Here is a 14621-nt window from a genome sequence, read left to right as displayed (position 1 = left end):
AACGGCACAGAGAGGGGAATAGTAAGACGAGTACTTTTCTCTGCCTCGCACGCTCGTGATTGGTTGCCGTAGAAAGAGAGGATTACTCGTCTAACTATGGGTATGATCCGATATACACTCTGCTGCGAGCACTGCTCAGTGCTCTTACTGGGGAGAAATTCGTTCCGTTATAGCAGAGATGAGTAGGCTGCGCAACGTATATTTAAGGCAAAGAATTTATTTGTAATACATTGATCAAATACAATTGATGAAATTTAGGATATACATAAACAAACAGTACAATTTATGCAAATTCAACAAATTCCGTGATTATTGTTTGTGATTGACGATACGACCGATACGTTTAGTAACGGTGATTATGTGCGTAATTTGTTCCAGTAATGATTAGATATCATGAGTGCCTTTAAACGTTCTCTGGGACATTTTCAGAAAAGAATATCTATATTTTTCGTTTTCAAACGTCACGTAGTTACCTTTACATGTATAAAATTATACTAAACAGATTCTACAATTATTATAATTTGAGTTACAACCTTTCGACTGCAGTTGAGAAAGCGTTAAATATTTTTGTAATTTTTCGGAAATCTGATGCTCGGGCATGGTTATTGTTGGGCGAAGTATCGCGCCACGAATATCTTCAAAATACAAACGAACGAAGGACAGTTTTGATTAAAAACGTCAACCAATAAAGGAAAGCAACCTCATTTATGAAACGTTTGCCACAAACTTCATTCTGTATGTTTCACACGATATGTATATTACATTTACTTAAGTTATGGCGAACAGGTTGTATAAGTAATTTCGTCACTGAATCGGTGTCCGATAATTACAACTTATTCCTACCAAAGCCAAATCGATCTTTCATATTGAAATGTGAGTGAAATTGATTGATAACGATAATGTTCTTAACAATGATTAGTGACGCAATTCACGATAGTGTTCGAGCATCACATGATTCGATGATATATTGCTTGCATTTATGCATAACGTAACAACAGCAAACGGGATGCCTAGAAGAAGTTACTGAAGAATCCTTTGCTTTTTTTCGCTTTTTCAACCGCCGTCGCTTGACGGAAAATCGAATCTATATCTTTGAATACGTCTGCGCTGGACTTGGCTGCATTTACATGGTAATGAATACCACGTAATGCGTAATAATCGACCAATGGTGCAGTCTGGGTGTGATAAGTGGCCAATCTCTTCTTTAAAGTGTCTGCATTGTCATCCGATCTTCTAATCAAAGCTTCTCCAGTAATCTGATGACAACATCAATAGGGTAATCAATAAAAAGAGCAGTTACCAGTTCAGATATTGATCAAGTTACCATAATCCCAAGTTTTCGCATTACTCTTAAGTGGAACAATAAAACAAAATTTCATTTCATCATTTTACCAATAGCAAGCAAGCGTTTTCAAATTCTGGTCATTTTCTATTGCAATTCCTCCATTTAATGGATTATTGGAATAATCCGTCTTATATTAAGCTGAAATGTGAATTATCCTTACATCATCCTTCATCGGAGCCTTTGGTGGCGAAAATTCTTCATGATAAGATCGCCCACTGGATGGATGGATTAGACGACCAGTTATTCTGCGCACAAGCAAGTTATCATCTATTCCAAATTCGATAACTGCGTCGAGCTTCGTTTTTCGTTTTTCCAGGATATTGTCCAGCTAATAAAATTAATGTAATTGTGAAAATGGCTGATTGTACAGAGCCTTGGTTTCCTGGTGGTCAAAATGTTACTGATTATTTTTCAACAGGATTCTGATAAATTCCAGAATTTCTAGCATATTGCAAAAAATGTTTTGTAAGCTCGGTTTAGTTCTTACTATATTCTTACATCACTTTCATGTAATTTGAACACAATTTGCACAGCTTTGTAGAAGTTTTTTGGAACCACAAACTTTGTATAAAACTTATATTCAACCTGTGAGAATAAATCTAGAAAACATTCTGCCGAATTTCATATCAAATATCTGCAAATAATCCGCATTGCGCAAAAGTAGTCGGAATGAAATCAGAGCTCATTAGAGTTCATAAGACATTTTTCACAATATTTAAACTAGTTATTGAGCCTTAATCAGATGTATTTATACATAGAAGAGATTTACTCAAAGTAAAGAAAAGATTTAAATATCTTGTTCAGAGCAAACAAGCATGTTTATAAATTACTTTTTCTGCCTGTTGTACACTGCGTGGAAATCCATCTAGCAAGAAGCCTCGCTGACACTCAGGTTTGTTTAGATTGCTGTCAATCATGTTGACTACAAGATCATCACTGACAAGTTTTCCTTGTTCCATAACTGCCTTGAGCTGAGCTCCCAACGGAGAGCCAGAAGCAATTTCAGCTCTCAACATATCACCAGTCGAAAGATGGCACACACAGTACCTTTCCTTCAAGGCCACCGCCTGTGACACCGAAAAGAAAATTGCATTGTGTTGCACCAGGACAATGTGGAATGGTACTTGTATGTATGGTCTTCAAGAAATCATCACGTAATTTTGAACATGAATGAGAATAGACGAATAAAAGCGGCGACCTGCATAGTGCATATGGCCTATTGCATACCTGAGTCCCTTTACCGCTTCCCGGTGGCCCGAGAAGGACAGCATTTACACCTTTAGTTGGAACGGCGATGTCTTCATTCAGTGCAGCTGCTCTTGCAGGTGGCATGATTAACGGGAATCGTTATTAAATGATGAATAGCGAGTAAAAGAAGCTCAAAAGAGACTGATAACTTTCCCGGAGCGAGTGCAGGGGCGACTGGATTACAAGGTCATAACACTCGCGCCATTGGAATGTGCACGTCCAATCAAGGAATCCACAATCTAACGTGGCATTTCACCACAGATTGTGTTAAGCGCTTGAGAATAACAACTTGTAGTAAAATTCCCCCTTATGCTTTTGCCCCTAAATATACTAGAGTGTCTACACCACTGAAATATAATCACTGGAATGATCGCTATAGGTTGGTGGGGGTTCCGGAGACAGAGATAGCATGGAAGGGAAGTATCTTCTTCTACTGGCTACTGCGCATGCATGGGTAAGTCTAGGCAAAAATGAAATGAAATTGATTTACAAACGAAGACGCATGCAAAGAGGTGTAAAGGCTTACTGACAGACTGTATCGGTGCGAGAGAGACGATACTTCCCTGCTATGCTATCTCTCTCTCCGGAAAGTCAGCTATATTTCTAGGCATACAAGTGATAGTGCCAGTATTATTAGGCTGGGATTTCGTGGGCAGCACAAAATTGGGAGCAGCAGCAATTCACTGAAAGTTACTAGCACTTCCGGCGGAAGTTTTCGCTGCTTGAAGTTTATTCATCCAAACAGTAGAGCAGCAAACGCAAAACATTTAGGCCGTGTTCGTAAATTGACTGACAGTACTGAAAATTCCCTAGGACAGAGTCAGAGCTATTCGCGAACTTGGAAGCGCAAAAGAGATAAAGGATTGCTGACAGTGCTGTCAGTCAATTTTCGAATACGGCCTTAATAAGCAGCGCTGCTGCTGCGTCAAACCACTAGACAGATGCTTGTATGTAGTGGTATGTACACTTGTGAACAATGAATCTGAGGGCTAATTTTTCACACTAGATGGTTATGTTGTCAACACAGAGAAACTTACAGCGCCATAGTTGGCTGAGAGCGAAACAAACTCAATCACAATAAACATAACATAACCCATGAGCGTCAGAATATGTGTCAATCCAATGAGTCATTATCCTAAACGTTTCTTAATTAACTTTAAAATCATAGAAAATACTGTAGTAAAAGAAAGTTTTCTTGTTCGTGTAAAACTCAACACAATGGATTCTCTGAAAAGCTTTCGAGTATACTATATTTTTAATTTGTAGAATAAGATTTTTTCCTTCTTGCATGTTTCGCCTAAAAAGGACATATTTTAGACTTCTTTGTTGAAATAAAACAGAAACAAAGGTGCTGTTTATTGCAGCTTTTGGGTAATTTGATGGTAAAAAATTTAGAGAGAAGTTTTATACACAATCACTGATACTTTCCCTTAAGTTGACGCCATTGGCTGAACGGATACATCTGAGTAGCACATCCTTTACTTTGTGGGTATACTGGCTATGGTGCACTGACTGTATTTGTTTTGGGGATAAATCTCTTGAGCTGCAAGAGCTTCCTGCTACTGAATTTGAAATTTTATCATCTTATTTGTTCTTACTTTGGTTAGTGATACCCTTCTGGGTTTTTCTCTTAACTTTAGAACCGCCTTGTTGTAAACTATCTAAATTTTGTTCTTGCTTCGTTCTATCGAATAAATTACTCAGTTTAGAACCTGTATCATTTGTTTTGTCTTCTTCTATCCCACTAATGCCTATAGCTGCCTTATACAATATACTGAGTAACTTACTCGGCTTATGATTTGCGTTGATAAGATCACTAAAATAGTGTGTTTTATTTCCTTTAACATCAAAACAAAGATCATGTAATTTTTCAAATATAAGACGAATATTAAGTCCTGCTCTATCTAGTACCTTAGATAAATTTTTTGGCGTAAAGAGTTTTTTCTCGGCTAAGAAGTGGTTTAAATAATTTTCTTTGTTAAAACAAGATTTATGAAAATCTCTTAAAATATAAGAGGCATTATTTCCTGCCATGGATAATATACTGGATAAATAACTCGGCTTAAAACCTGCCTTATAGAAATCATCTAAAAGCTGTGTTTTGTTTCCTGTCTCATCAAAACAAACATCATGAAAATCTTCTAAAGCAGAACAAATCTTAGCTCTTGCTCCGTGCAATATCTTAGATAAATTTTTCGGCGTGAAACCTTCTTTTAAGAAATGATTTAAATACTTTTTTGTTTCACCTATAAAACAAAAATCATGAAATTTTTCTAAACTATCTGCTGCTGCAGCCAATGCACTGCATAAATCATCCAGACTAAAATCTGCATTATAGAAATCATCTAAAAGTTTTGTTTTTTCTCTTTTGTCATTGAAACAAACACTATGCAATCTTTTTAAAATAGAAGAAGCACGAATTCCTGCTCCACATAACACACAGGATAAGTTACCTGGCCTAAAACCTGCATTATAGAAATCATCTAAAAGTTCTGTTCTTTTTCCTTTGTCATTAAAACAAACACTATGTAATTTTTTAAAAGCATCTTTAGTCTTAGCTCCTGCTCCACTTAATATACCAGATAAGTTGTGCGGCGTAAAACTTTCTTCCTTATCTTTTTTCTCAATAAAATGCTTTAAATGTCGTGTTTTTTTTCCTTGCTCATCAACAAAAGTATTATATAGTTCTTTAAAAGCCTTTGTAGCATTAGTTCCTGCTCCATGCAGAATACTGGACATATTAGTTAGATTTATTCCTTCTTCTTCTAGAGTTTTTAAATTTTGTGTTTTAGTGCCTTCTGCATCAAACCAAAAATCATACAAGTCTTTAAAGGCTTTGGGAGCGTTAGCTCCTGCTCCACTTAAAATACTGGATATACTAGCTAGATTTATCCCTTCTTTTTCTAGAATTTTTAAATATTGAGTTTGATTTTCTTCTACACCGAACCAAAGATTATGTAAGCCTTTAAAAGCGTTTGCAGCTTTAGCTCCTGATCCACTTAAAACACTTGATATATTGGATAGATTTATTCCCTCTTCTTCTAGAGTTTTTAAATATTGTGTTTTATTTCCTTCTCCATCGAACCAAAGATCGTATAAGTCTTTAAAAGCTTTTGCAGCATTAATTCCTGCTCCATTCAAAATACTAGACATATTAGATATATTTACTCCTTCTTCTTCTAGAGCTTTTAAATATTGAGTTTTATTTCCTTCTTCATCGAACCAAAGATCGTATAATTCTTTAAAGGCTTTAGGAGCTTTAGCTCCCGATCCACCTAAAATACTGGACATATTAGATAGATTTATTCCTTCTTCTTCTAGAGTTTTTAAATATTGAGTTTTATTTCCTTTTCCATCGAACCAAAGATCATATAAGTCTTTAAAAGCTTTAGAAGCTTTAGCTCCCGCTCCGTCTAAAATACTGGATATATTAGCTAGATTTATCCCTTTTTCTTCTAGAGCCTTTAAATATTGTTTTTTTCCTTGCTTATCAAAAAAAGTATCATATAGTTCCTTAAAAGCGTTTGCAGCATTAGTTCCTACCCCGTTCAAAATACTGGACATATTAACTAAATTTATTCCTTCTTCTTCTAGAGTTTTTAAATATTGAGTTTTATTTCCTTTTCCATCGAACCAAAGATCGTATAATTCTTTAAAGGTTTTAGAAGCATTAGCTCCCGATCCGCCTAAAATACTGGACATATTAGATAGATTTATTCCTTCTTCTTCTAGAGTTTTTAAATATTGAGTTTTATTTCCTTCTTCATCGAACCAAAGATCGTATAATTCTTTAAAGGCTTTAGGAGCTTTAGCTCCCGATCCACCTAAAATACTGGACATATTAGATAGATTTATTCCTTCTTCTTCTAGAGTTTTTAAATATTGAGTTTTATTTCCTTCGACATCGAACCAAAGATCATATAAGTCTTTAAAAGCGTTTGCAGCAGCATTAGCTCCTATTCCATGCAAAATATTGGACATATTAGCTAGATTTATTCCTTCTTCTTCTAGAGTTTTTAAATATTGAGTTTTATTTCCTTCTCTATCAAACCAAAGGTCATATAAGTCTTTAAAAGCTTTTGCAGCATTAGCTCCTGCTCTGCCTAAAATACTGGACATATTAGATAGATTTATTCCTTCTTCTTCTAGAGTTTTTAAATACTGTGTTTTGTTTTCTTCTGCATCAAACAAAAGGTCATATAAGTCTTGAAAAGCTTTAGAAGCATTAGCTCCTGCTCTGCCTAAAATACTAAATATATTAGTTAAATTTACTCCTTCTCTTTTCAGAATTTCTAGATATCTTCTTCCTTCTCCATTAATTAAAAAATCTAAGAACTTATTAAACCTAGGTGTATCTTCTCTGCCCGCAACACTTTTAGCAAATTTTCTTTCTTCGTGAAACAAATTCTGTCTAGGTTCATCTTGTAAATCACTAGGAAATACTGAATCTTCATTACTAGTAACATTTATATCCACGCAGAGCTTCTTTGATACTGTATCATCTTTGTCTGCAACAGAACGCTTCCGTTTTTTACTCATTTTACGATCTGCTTTACCTGAACTCATTGAATGACCACTTTGTTCGTGTGAGGAATTTTTAGCGTTTTTTGATGGTAACATAAAAATCTCTTATTATCACAGATAATATAATAACCGAAATGATTAACAAAACAAGTTATTTTTTATGACTAATAAGGTTATTTTATTGGTGTATATTTTTATGGTTTTTATCACTAAATACTATGACCACTTTTGCTTAATTAAAAATAATAACCGTGAGATTTTATTTTCAAAATCGGTAGATCTACCTTCTTTTACCACCTTCTTATTTTTCCATTGAGCGTTGCACTTTTTTATCTTGCCAATAATTATTACCTCTCTGCAATTTTTCTTCCTCGACAATCTTGCTGGATGGACCCGTTGTTTCAGAAGATTGACAAAGTTTTCCAGGCTCTTTAAAATACCCTTGTTCGATGGCTTCATTAACTGATAAACTTTCTAGTAAGCAATTCTTTCCTATTTCTTCGTTACAATTTTTAATCGCTCCAGCAGACCTTACTTCTACCCTTATTAGGTCTTTATTTCGCATATCAGGATTCAATCTAACTTCTAATTCTCCTTCACTGGTATTAAAAGTCAATGCTATATCACTATTATCCGCAAGGTCTGTGTAATTCCTTTTTTCCCCTATGATTTCAACTCTTACTGTACTTTCTCCAATTTTTAGTATGCCGACTCTTAAATTTAAATCTTTAGCTTTTTCACTGTTTAGGATTTTTATAACTTCAATAACACTATCTTCTGGATATTCTATATGAAAATATCCATTATCTATCTCTACTTCTAATTCATCCTTTTGGGTTTGCTTATTTTTGTTTACAATACTCTCATATGCTAGATTTTTTAGATCGTTTTTAATTTCCTTACATTGTGCAACGATATACTCATTAAATTGAGGAGAATTATTATTACCAACAAATGCAGTAGTTGCATATCCTATCCTACCATGATAGAAGAGATCGCGTCTTACTTTCCCACCTTTTAATAATAAATTACTAGCAATCTTTTTTATGATTTTTAAGCTTGTACTTGATATTTTATCTGTATTGTCACAGTCTTGAGATTCATTGTTGGAAGAATTACTCGTTTCAGGTGCTGCAGTACTAGAGTTTATATACACAACACTATTAAGAACAACTACTATTTCTTCAAATATAAAATTTATTACAGTTTTATCACAATCACCGTAACATGAATTTAGTCTTATCCCTTTCTTTAAGTATTTATTTGTTATGTGTTGAATAAGCTTTAAAGCACTTTTTTGGTTATATTTGAACTCATTTGGGACAGAGGCAGAGCTAGCTACGAACACAGCAACGCAAGAGCACTAAAAGATTGCTGACACACTAATTTCGGAACGCACTCTACATTTCAGTGGCTACGCCATCATAGACATATAAGAGATGGACTGCGCGGTCCGTGCATCGAGATGAAGCCCTAATTAGACAGAGAAGGCAACAGTGGGAGCCGACCTTTCACTCCAATCGGTGGCTTGGCGGAGAAAATACCTAGGTTATGGAAGTACACCTCCCCGCTAGTCTTTTCATTTTCCCTGCCTGGTGGTTGCTCCCCACTCTTTCGACCGTGCAGCAGAGACTTCGGCTTGCGCTGTTGCTTTCTCTTTCTAATTGAGGCTTCAGCTTGGTACACAGACCGCGCAGTCTATTCCTATGAGTCTCCGTATACACCATACTGCTCAGCACGCGAGAGCACCACCTTTACCGACTGATTGTGATTTTGTTTATTGCAATGCCCAAGTTTTCTGACAACGGTACTAAAAAAACGAAGATTGAGAGTACCACGAACTTAAGAGATTACGGATCATAGCATAATGGACGTATTCTAAAATTTTTGCGTCCAATACATCCAATACTACCTTTTTGCTGTTGGCATTTTCTCTGTAAACTTCGTGGTATGAGAGGCTGGTATGAGCATGTCCAATTCTAAGTCAGTGGTTATCATCCGTTACGTAATTAACGGTCAGTTGAGAATCGAGCTTTGAAATTATCGAATATAGAACGTTTGGCATTCCGCGGCAAAGTTCGCTCGCTACTTTGATATTCATCTTCGGCGACAACAACGGCAGGTACGTAGATGTCGTCAAACAAGCATTATTTATTCAAATATGGCCCGATATATAAGCAAATTGATGTCAAAACCGCCCACTCGACGAATCGCACGATTACGAATATCGCAAAACACTGTCCTCGACTATTCGTAGGTTAGGTTTTAATTTTCAACCATCATTATATCACGTCAGGTTCGTCTGTATTTTTCGTATTGTATACAAAAAAGGGTTGAATTCAACGGCTGTTTGCGGCTCTGGTTGTCAAAATATAAATATTCCGATTTTTCAAGCAAAGAAGGTCGAATAGTGTCACGATTCTTGAAATCAGTATCCACTACTTCTCTTTGTCTACATTTTTCTCGTTTTATTATCCATGTCAGGTAAAATGTCCAAGGCTCATAGTCCGACTCGATTCAATGGCGAGGCGGACAGCTTCTATGACTCGAACTTCACCTTGGATATAAACAAACGAATGAGGGTACCTAAGAGCATAAGAGTCAGCGGTGATTACACCGACGAGAATGTTCCTGGGATGAACGGCTCAAGCTGGAATCAGATGCTGGCGAACGAGAAATTCGAGATGCATGTACCAGACAGGATCCTTGTTGCTGGTAAGTTTTAATTCCATTTCAATAACTGGGTGGTGACACAAAGTAAAATAGGATATTCGCCAAAATCTTATGCTCAGTTGCTAACCCATTTGGCACTGGTTTATTTATAAATAGACATCCTAAGCACTCTGTTCTTTGGGTGTATAAATAGGCTGCCCCCTTATGTTTCTGTTCGTTGTTGTTAGTTTACGTTTTGACTTACTAGTCTTCCAAAAATATTGCCAGTCATTCTACCATGTTTTCAACTTGTTTGTGGTGCTTTACTCTTGAGAAATGTTGATACTTTTGTTTTTGATTTCACCAAATGTGCGTTTCATAGTAAAAAAATGGTTTGTGATATTAATGAGTGTTTGGTTTTTGTTGTTTGTCAACCTAATTACCTTTCTTCTCTATGCGTCTTAATTTAGTAATGCTAACACAACGAAATGTTTTTAAAGAAATCATTATTTTGCATCTTTAGAATTACTTTGACGGTGTTAAGTTTGCAAACTATTAAATAGATTATAAATGTGTTTTTCGAGAACCGATTTATTAGGCCCTTCATTTATTAGTGATTCGAATTGAGAATTTTATTTCGAATTTTAGTCAGGGAAAGCCAGGGAAAAGTCAGGTAATTTTTATAACTATTTTCAGTGCCCACCTTGTTTACTGAATTTCAAACAATTCTGAAGTTGTGAGATTGTGATTTCTCTTCAAAATCCGTTATTATGTTAATGTTACAAATTTCAACCTCATTATTCTTACTTGTTTAATTATTGTTCACAATTTGCCCTGCAATTTCTTTTTCCGACACTGTAACTTTCAATGTTATTCAAGGTAACCCAAAGCTATCCCCCCAGAAGCTACTAATGTAATTGTGAAAATCTGTGAGTAAAACGTTTTCTTGCTGATAGAGAATTTCTCGTTTGTGAATTGGAACCTTTTGAAATTGGCCAATCCGGTAGCATCTGATGGCGCAGAACAGCATTGACTGATCGTCATTTGATTGTTATGCGCTCAGCAACTGTCCTGAACTATCAGATTCTAGTGGATTGGCCAATTTCAAAAGGCTGTAATTCGCAAACGAGAAATTTCCTGTAAAAATTACAAAAACCTTACAGTCTCAGATTTTCATAGTGAACACATTGACAATATATGGGGCAATAGTCCTGAGTTTCCATGTATACATAAAAAAAATTTAGAAAACTTATGGGGTTACATGAGTCTTAAAATTTCAAAAAATCCATTTTTTGAAATTTTTTTTATCTAATAGTACAACATGTCAAAAATATTTTCCCAACGTTTCAAGTCAATTGGAGTAAAAGTCTAGGGAAGAGAGCCTTTGGAAATTTTGCTTTCATTAAGCTCGACTGGCTGGGAGCATTGCAGGTATAGCGTTTTTTTATCAAAATTATATTTTCGAAGTCAGTGGACACGATTTCTCAGAAATTAATGCAGCGATGTTATTTAAATTTGGCACAGTGCTTCTAGATAGGATTGACTGGTGGACGAACAAAGGATTTTTTTTTTCTTCTATCACAACTCATTTTACAAGGCAATACATGATGTAAAGAGTAGCGAAAATCGTACTTTGCAAAAAGCTCTGCCAAAAATTACAATTTCAAGTTTTTTTTAAGAATTCTTCGTTCATTCACTAGCTAAACTCACCTTCTAACAGAAAATATTGGTTTCTTGACTTCAAATGAAGCTACCATGAGTTATTGTGTCTACTGTGAAAGTACTGCGTCTCCGGTAACTAGTTCTGAGCGGCTGAATTTCAAAAATTCTTGGATAGAAATTTTATGAAATATCATTCATATATTGTTCTTTCATATGCCTCAAGTTTGAATAAAATAATTCTTTTATTATATTACAACAAAAAATAAAGAAAAAACGGAATTTTTGAAATTGCAAGACCCATGTAACCCCTTAAGATATGTAAAAAAACACTTGTTTTCTATGAATTTTTCGATACAATGGCCATTCGGTATTGAAGGTACTTGTAATTACTTTTTATGTTGCCATTATCTGTGCAAGTATATTTAATACTATTATTTACTTCGGACTTTATATTTCTTGTCTTTTATTTAAGGATCAATTCTACCCAGTATTCGCAAATATTTTTATTCTTACTTACTTACTATTATTAATGACTGTGACAATCCAAAAATACAAGATCCTTGTGGCATAACTTGTTTTTTTTGTCAGTTTCAAGAATGTTCTAATTTTTTCTGAACTATGAAATTGTGTGCATTAACCTGATTTAAAACTGCCAACATCTATACAGCATATCTTCCCCAGCTATTTTGTATGGTTTACATTGCATTTTTCCATTATGTTTCTTTAGTTTTTAATCAATATTATGACGTCTTATATATGTGTAACTTCTTGTTTTCCCTTATATTGTCTGTAAACTGTGTTTCATGTGTTTCACGTTCAACTCGGTTATCGTATACTATATTATGTATTTTATAGCTTTCACGGATCAGATCATGCGTACGTAGGATTATATTATCCCAAATTTCATAGGTATTCGATGTTTACTAGTATAGTTTGTGTCATCGGTTTAAGCCAGTGGTGATGGTTAAAATTAAGAGGAATCACAGGCAATTTTAAATTCTCAATACTGTACTAGAAAACAAAGTTTTCTAGATTCTTGATAATTTTTTATTCTCTTATTTTTAGTAAACACGGACTAATGTTACTATCCTGATAATCCTTCAGATATTAGAAATATCCTTTCAACGCCATTAGCTTTTCGAAATAAATCCCCTGCAATTGAAATATCCTAGAATTTAATTAGAATTAACCGTCACTTGTAAATTTGAAAGAATGACATTTCAACTTCTCAATTTTTCTGAAATGTCTTCATTTCTTGTACACTACTATTCTTTTTACATGTTACCAAATATCGAGGTATATTGGAAGTATTTCAGCAATTGTTTTTGCTTGATGATTATTTTTTCAAACCTTATTCCACCGAAATGTATTATTTGAATTACCGTCTTAGGAAAGTTGACATTTTTATTAGCTATTCGCATTGACGAAATGAGTAACAGCATTTGAACAAGCCTATTTTTCATTCCTTTAAACAGGACAGGATCAACACGTAGGTACAAAGGCTCCACCTAGAGAAATTATTTTGGAAAATTCCGTTATGCCGCCAGAGCCAGGCATGATCAGAGTCCAGGTAAGTACATGTATTTTCACAGAAATAGATCTGACTTTATTTTTGACATATTCAAAAAAATGAACTCATGAAAGACCGTATTTTAGTTTACTAATAAAAGTTGTCTTTCAATGTATGTACTTTGTTTTTCTTCTATTCTAAAAAGTTGAATATAACAAGGGTAGTAAATCAAGGAAAGTTAAGGAAGTACTCATAAAATCTCTTTTATGTATATCAATTTCAGACTCCGCCCCGCATTTTGACATTGGACGATCATTTTTTCCCTGCCGTCGACGAAGAGGATCCAAATGAATTTACGAATGAAAATACAGAGACGCCATCGACCGTCTCTAGGTCTCGAGGCCGATACAATAACGACAATCAAATTGTCAGGCAAGTTAGGTAGGTGCATATACAGATTGGGGATTCGTGGGTACTGATTCTAAAATCATTCTCTCTTATCACAGTGACATGAGTGATGCAGCTCAATGTTTTCAGGATAAGTAGTAGACGTAGCTGAGGATTAATTTGCAACTGTTCAAAGGCAAAAATGTGTCGATCATGATTTTTATAGTATCAAAATAGTTTTGCAAAGATAAACTAACTTTTTCAGTTAGTCCACATAAAACATCGCACAGTTGTTACCTGGTACTTTTCACCCTACGAATGTTTTATTGGATTAGATTGAGGAACTCGCGTCACTCTGTTGAAGATTTTTCAATAAAATGGTCTACTAAACTAGTTCATTGATCTCAGCAAAACTATTTTGATACTCTGAAAATAATGATGATTGAGTTTTTGCCTGTGAAATTACCGAAAATAAATTTTGTCGTTATGTTATCGTTACAATTTAACCCAGCAACATCGGGTTCTATCACTTTTTGCTGTGACAAGTAATAAAATATCAGAATAAGGTCCCAGAGGATTGAGCGTATCACACATTTATCAGGGAAATATTGGTATTTCAGGGAACAAACGCCGTCGTACAATTCATTGGATGTCTCGTTGCCGCCGTCGGAAGAAATACAGCACCTCCGGCGTCAGGTCGGAAAGTTGACTCGACGTATTTTAGCGGTTGAAGTTGAGTCCCAACAGCGTCAACAACGGGACAAAATACTGTACGCCGTTGCATTGTCGTACTTCTTTCTAAAAACATTTTTCTGGCTAAGTAGGAACTAAGTTTTACGTTATGTATGATAATGCAAATTAATCTTATTACATGAAATACCAGTCTAAGGTCTACTAGAGTCTTTTATGTGTTTATGATTTTGGATGCAAAGATACAGACCAAAGATCTGACGTGGTATGACAGAGAACGAACTAAAAAAACCATAATCTCCCAGCTTTTTGGAACTGAGAAAAAAAAAAAAATGTTTGTGTATTACCTCAGCTAACCACAGACTGAAATACCGATTATATATATATAATACCTTGTACAATTTGACAGTGATTTTGTTTATCGAAGTTATAATCAGCGCTTTTAACTTGAAAAAAAACTCAAGTACTGTTTTATAGATCGTTGAATCGAATGATTGCTTAATTATAGTTTGTTATTCCTATTGTACAGAATGATTTAGGTATATGATCGTAAAATGTTGAAAAGGAGATTCCTTGTCAAAAAATCTATGAATAAAGTTTCTT

At 34.9% G+C, this 14621-nt stretch overlaps 3 protein-coding genes across 5 annotated transcripts; 1 reads left to right on the top strand and 2 right to left on the bottom strand.

The window, feature by feature from the left end:
- Positions 1-197: 197 nt before the first annotated feature.
- Positions 198-2820, bottom strand: LOC124298568 (adenylate kinase). Its single transcript, XM_046750744.1, has 4 exons — positions 2573-2820; positions 2176-2412; positions 1506-1673; positions 198-1256 (listed from the first exon to the last, which is right to left on the bottom strand). The coding sequence occupies exons 1-4, from the start codon at positions 2675-2677 to the stop codon at positions 1011-1013; spliced, it is 756 nt and encodes a 251-aa protein (XP_046606700.1). The 5' UTR covers positions 2678-2820; the 3' UTR covers positions 198-1010.
- Positions 2821-2880: 60 nt separating this feature from the next.
- LOC124298563 (uncharacterized) lies at positions 2881-7405 on the bottom strand. The gene is made up of 2 exons (XM_046750733.1): positions 5047-7405; positions 2881-2940 (listed from the first exon to the last, which is right to left on the bottom strand). Exons 1-2 carry the CDS (start codon positions 7211-7213, stop codon positions 2933-2935), a joined length of 2175 nt encoding a protein of 724 aa, XP_046606689.1. The 5' UTR covers positions 7214-7405; the 3' UTR covers positions 2881-2932.
- Positions 7406-8995: 1590 nt separating this feature from the next.
- Positions 8996-14467, top strand: LOC124298566 (transport and Golgi organization protein 11). 3 transcript variants are annotated; one of them, XM_046750743.1, is made up of 6 exons: positions 8996-9239; positions 9602-9832; positions 12287-12307; positions 12907-13001; positions 13225-13382; positions 13949-14467. In XM_046750743.1, the coding sequence occupies exons 2-6, from the start codon at positions 9607-9609 to the stop codon at positions 14157-14159; spliced, it is 711 nt and encodes a 236-aa protein (XP_046606699.1). In that variant the 5' UTR covers positions 8996-9239; positions 9602-9606; the 3' UTR covers positions 14160-14467. The 3 variants fall into 3 exon arrangements, with proteins under 3 accessions (XP_046606699.1, XP_046606697.1, XP_046606698.1); XM_046750741.1 differs by lacking the exon at positions 8996-9239 and adding an exon at positions 9353-9374; XM_046750742.1 differs by lacking the exons at positions 8996-9239; positions 12287-12307.
- The last annotated feature ends 154 nt before the right edge of the window (positions 14468-14621 follow it).

This window comes from Neodiprion virginianus, chromosome 2 (genome assembly GCF_021901495.1).
Source record: "Neodiprion virginianus isolate iyNeoVirg1 chromosome 2, iyNeoVirg1.1, whole genome shotgun sequence".
Lineage (NCBI taxonomy): Eukaryota > Metazoa > Arthropoda > Insecta > Hymenoptera > Diprionidae > Neodiprion > Neodiprion virginianus.
The sequence above is the reverse complement of the archived record's forward strand: the minus strand, read 5'-3'. Positions and strand labels throughout refer to the sequence as shown.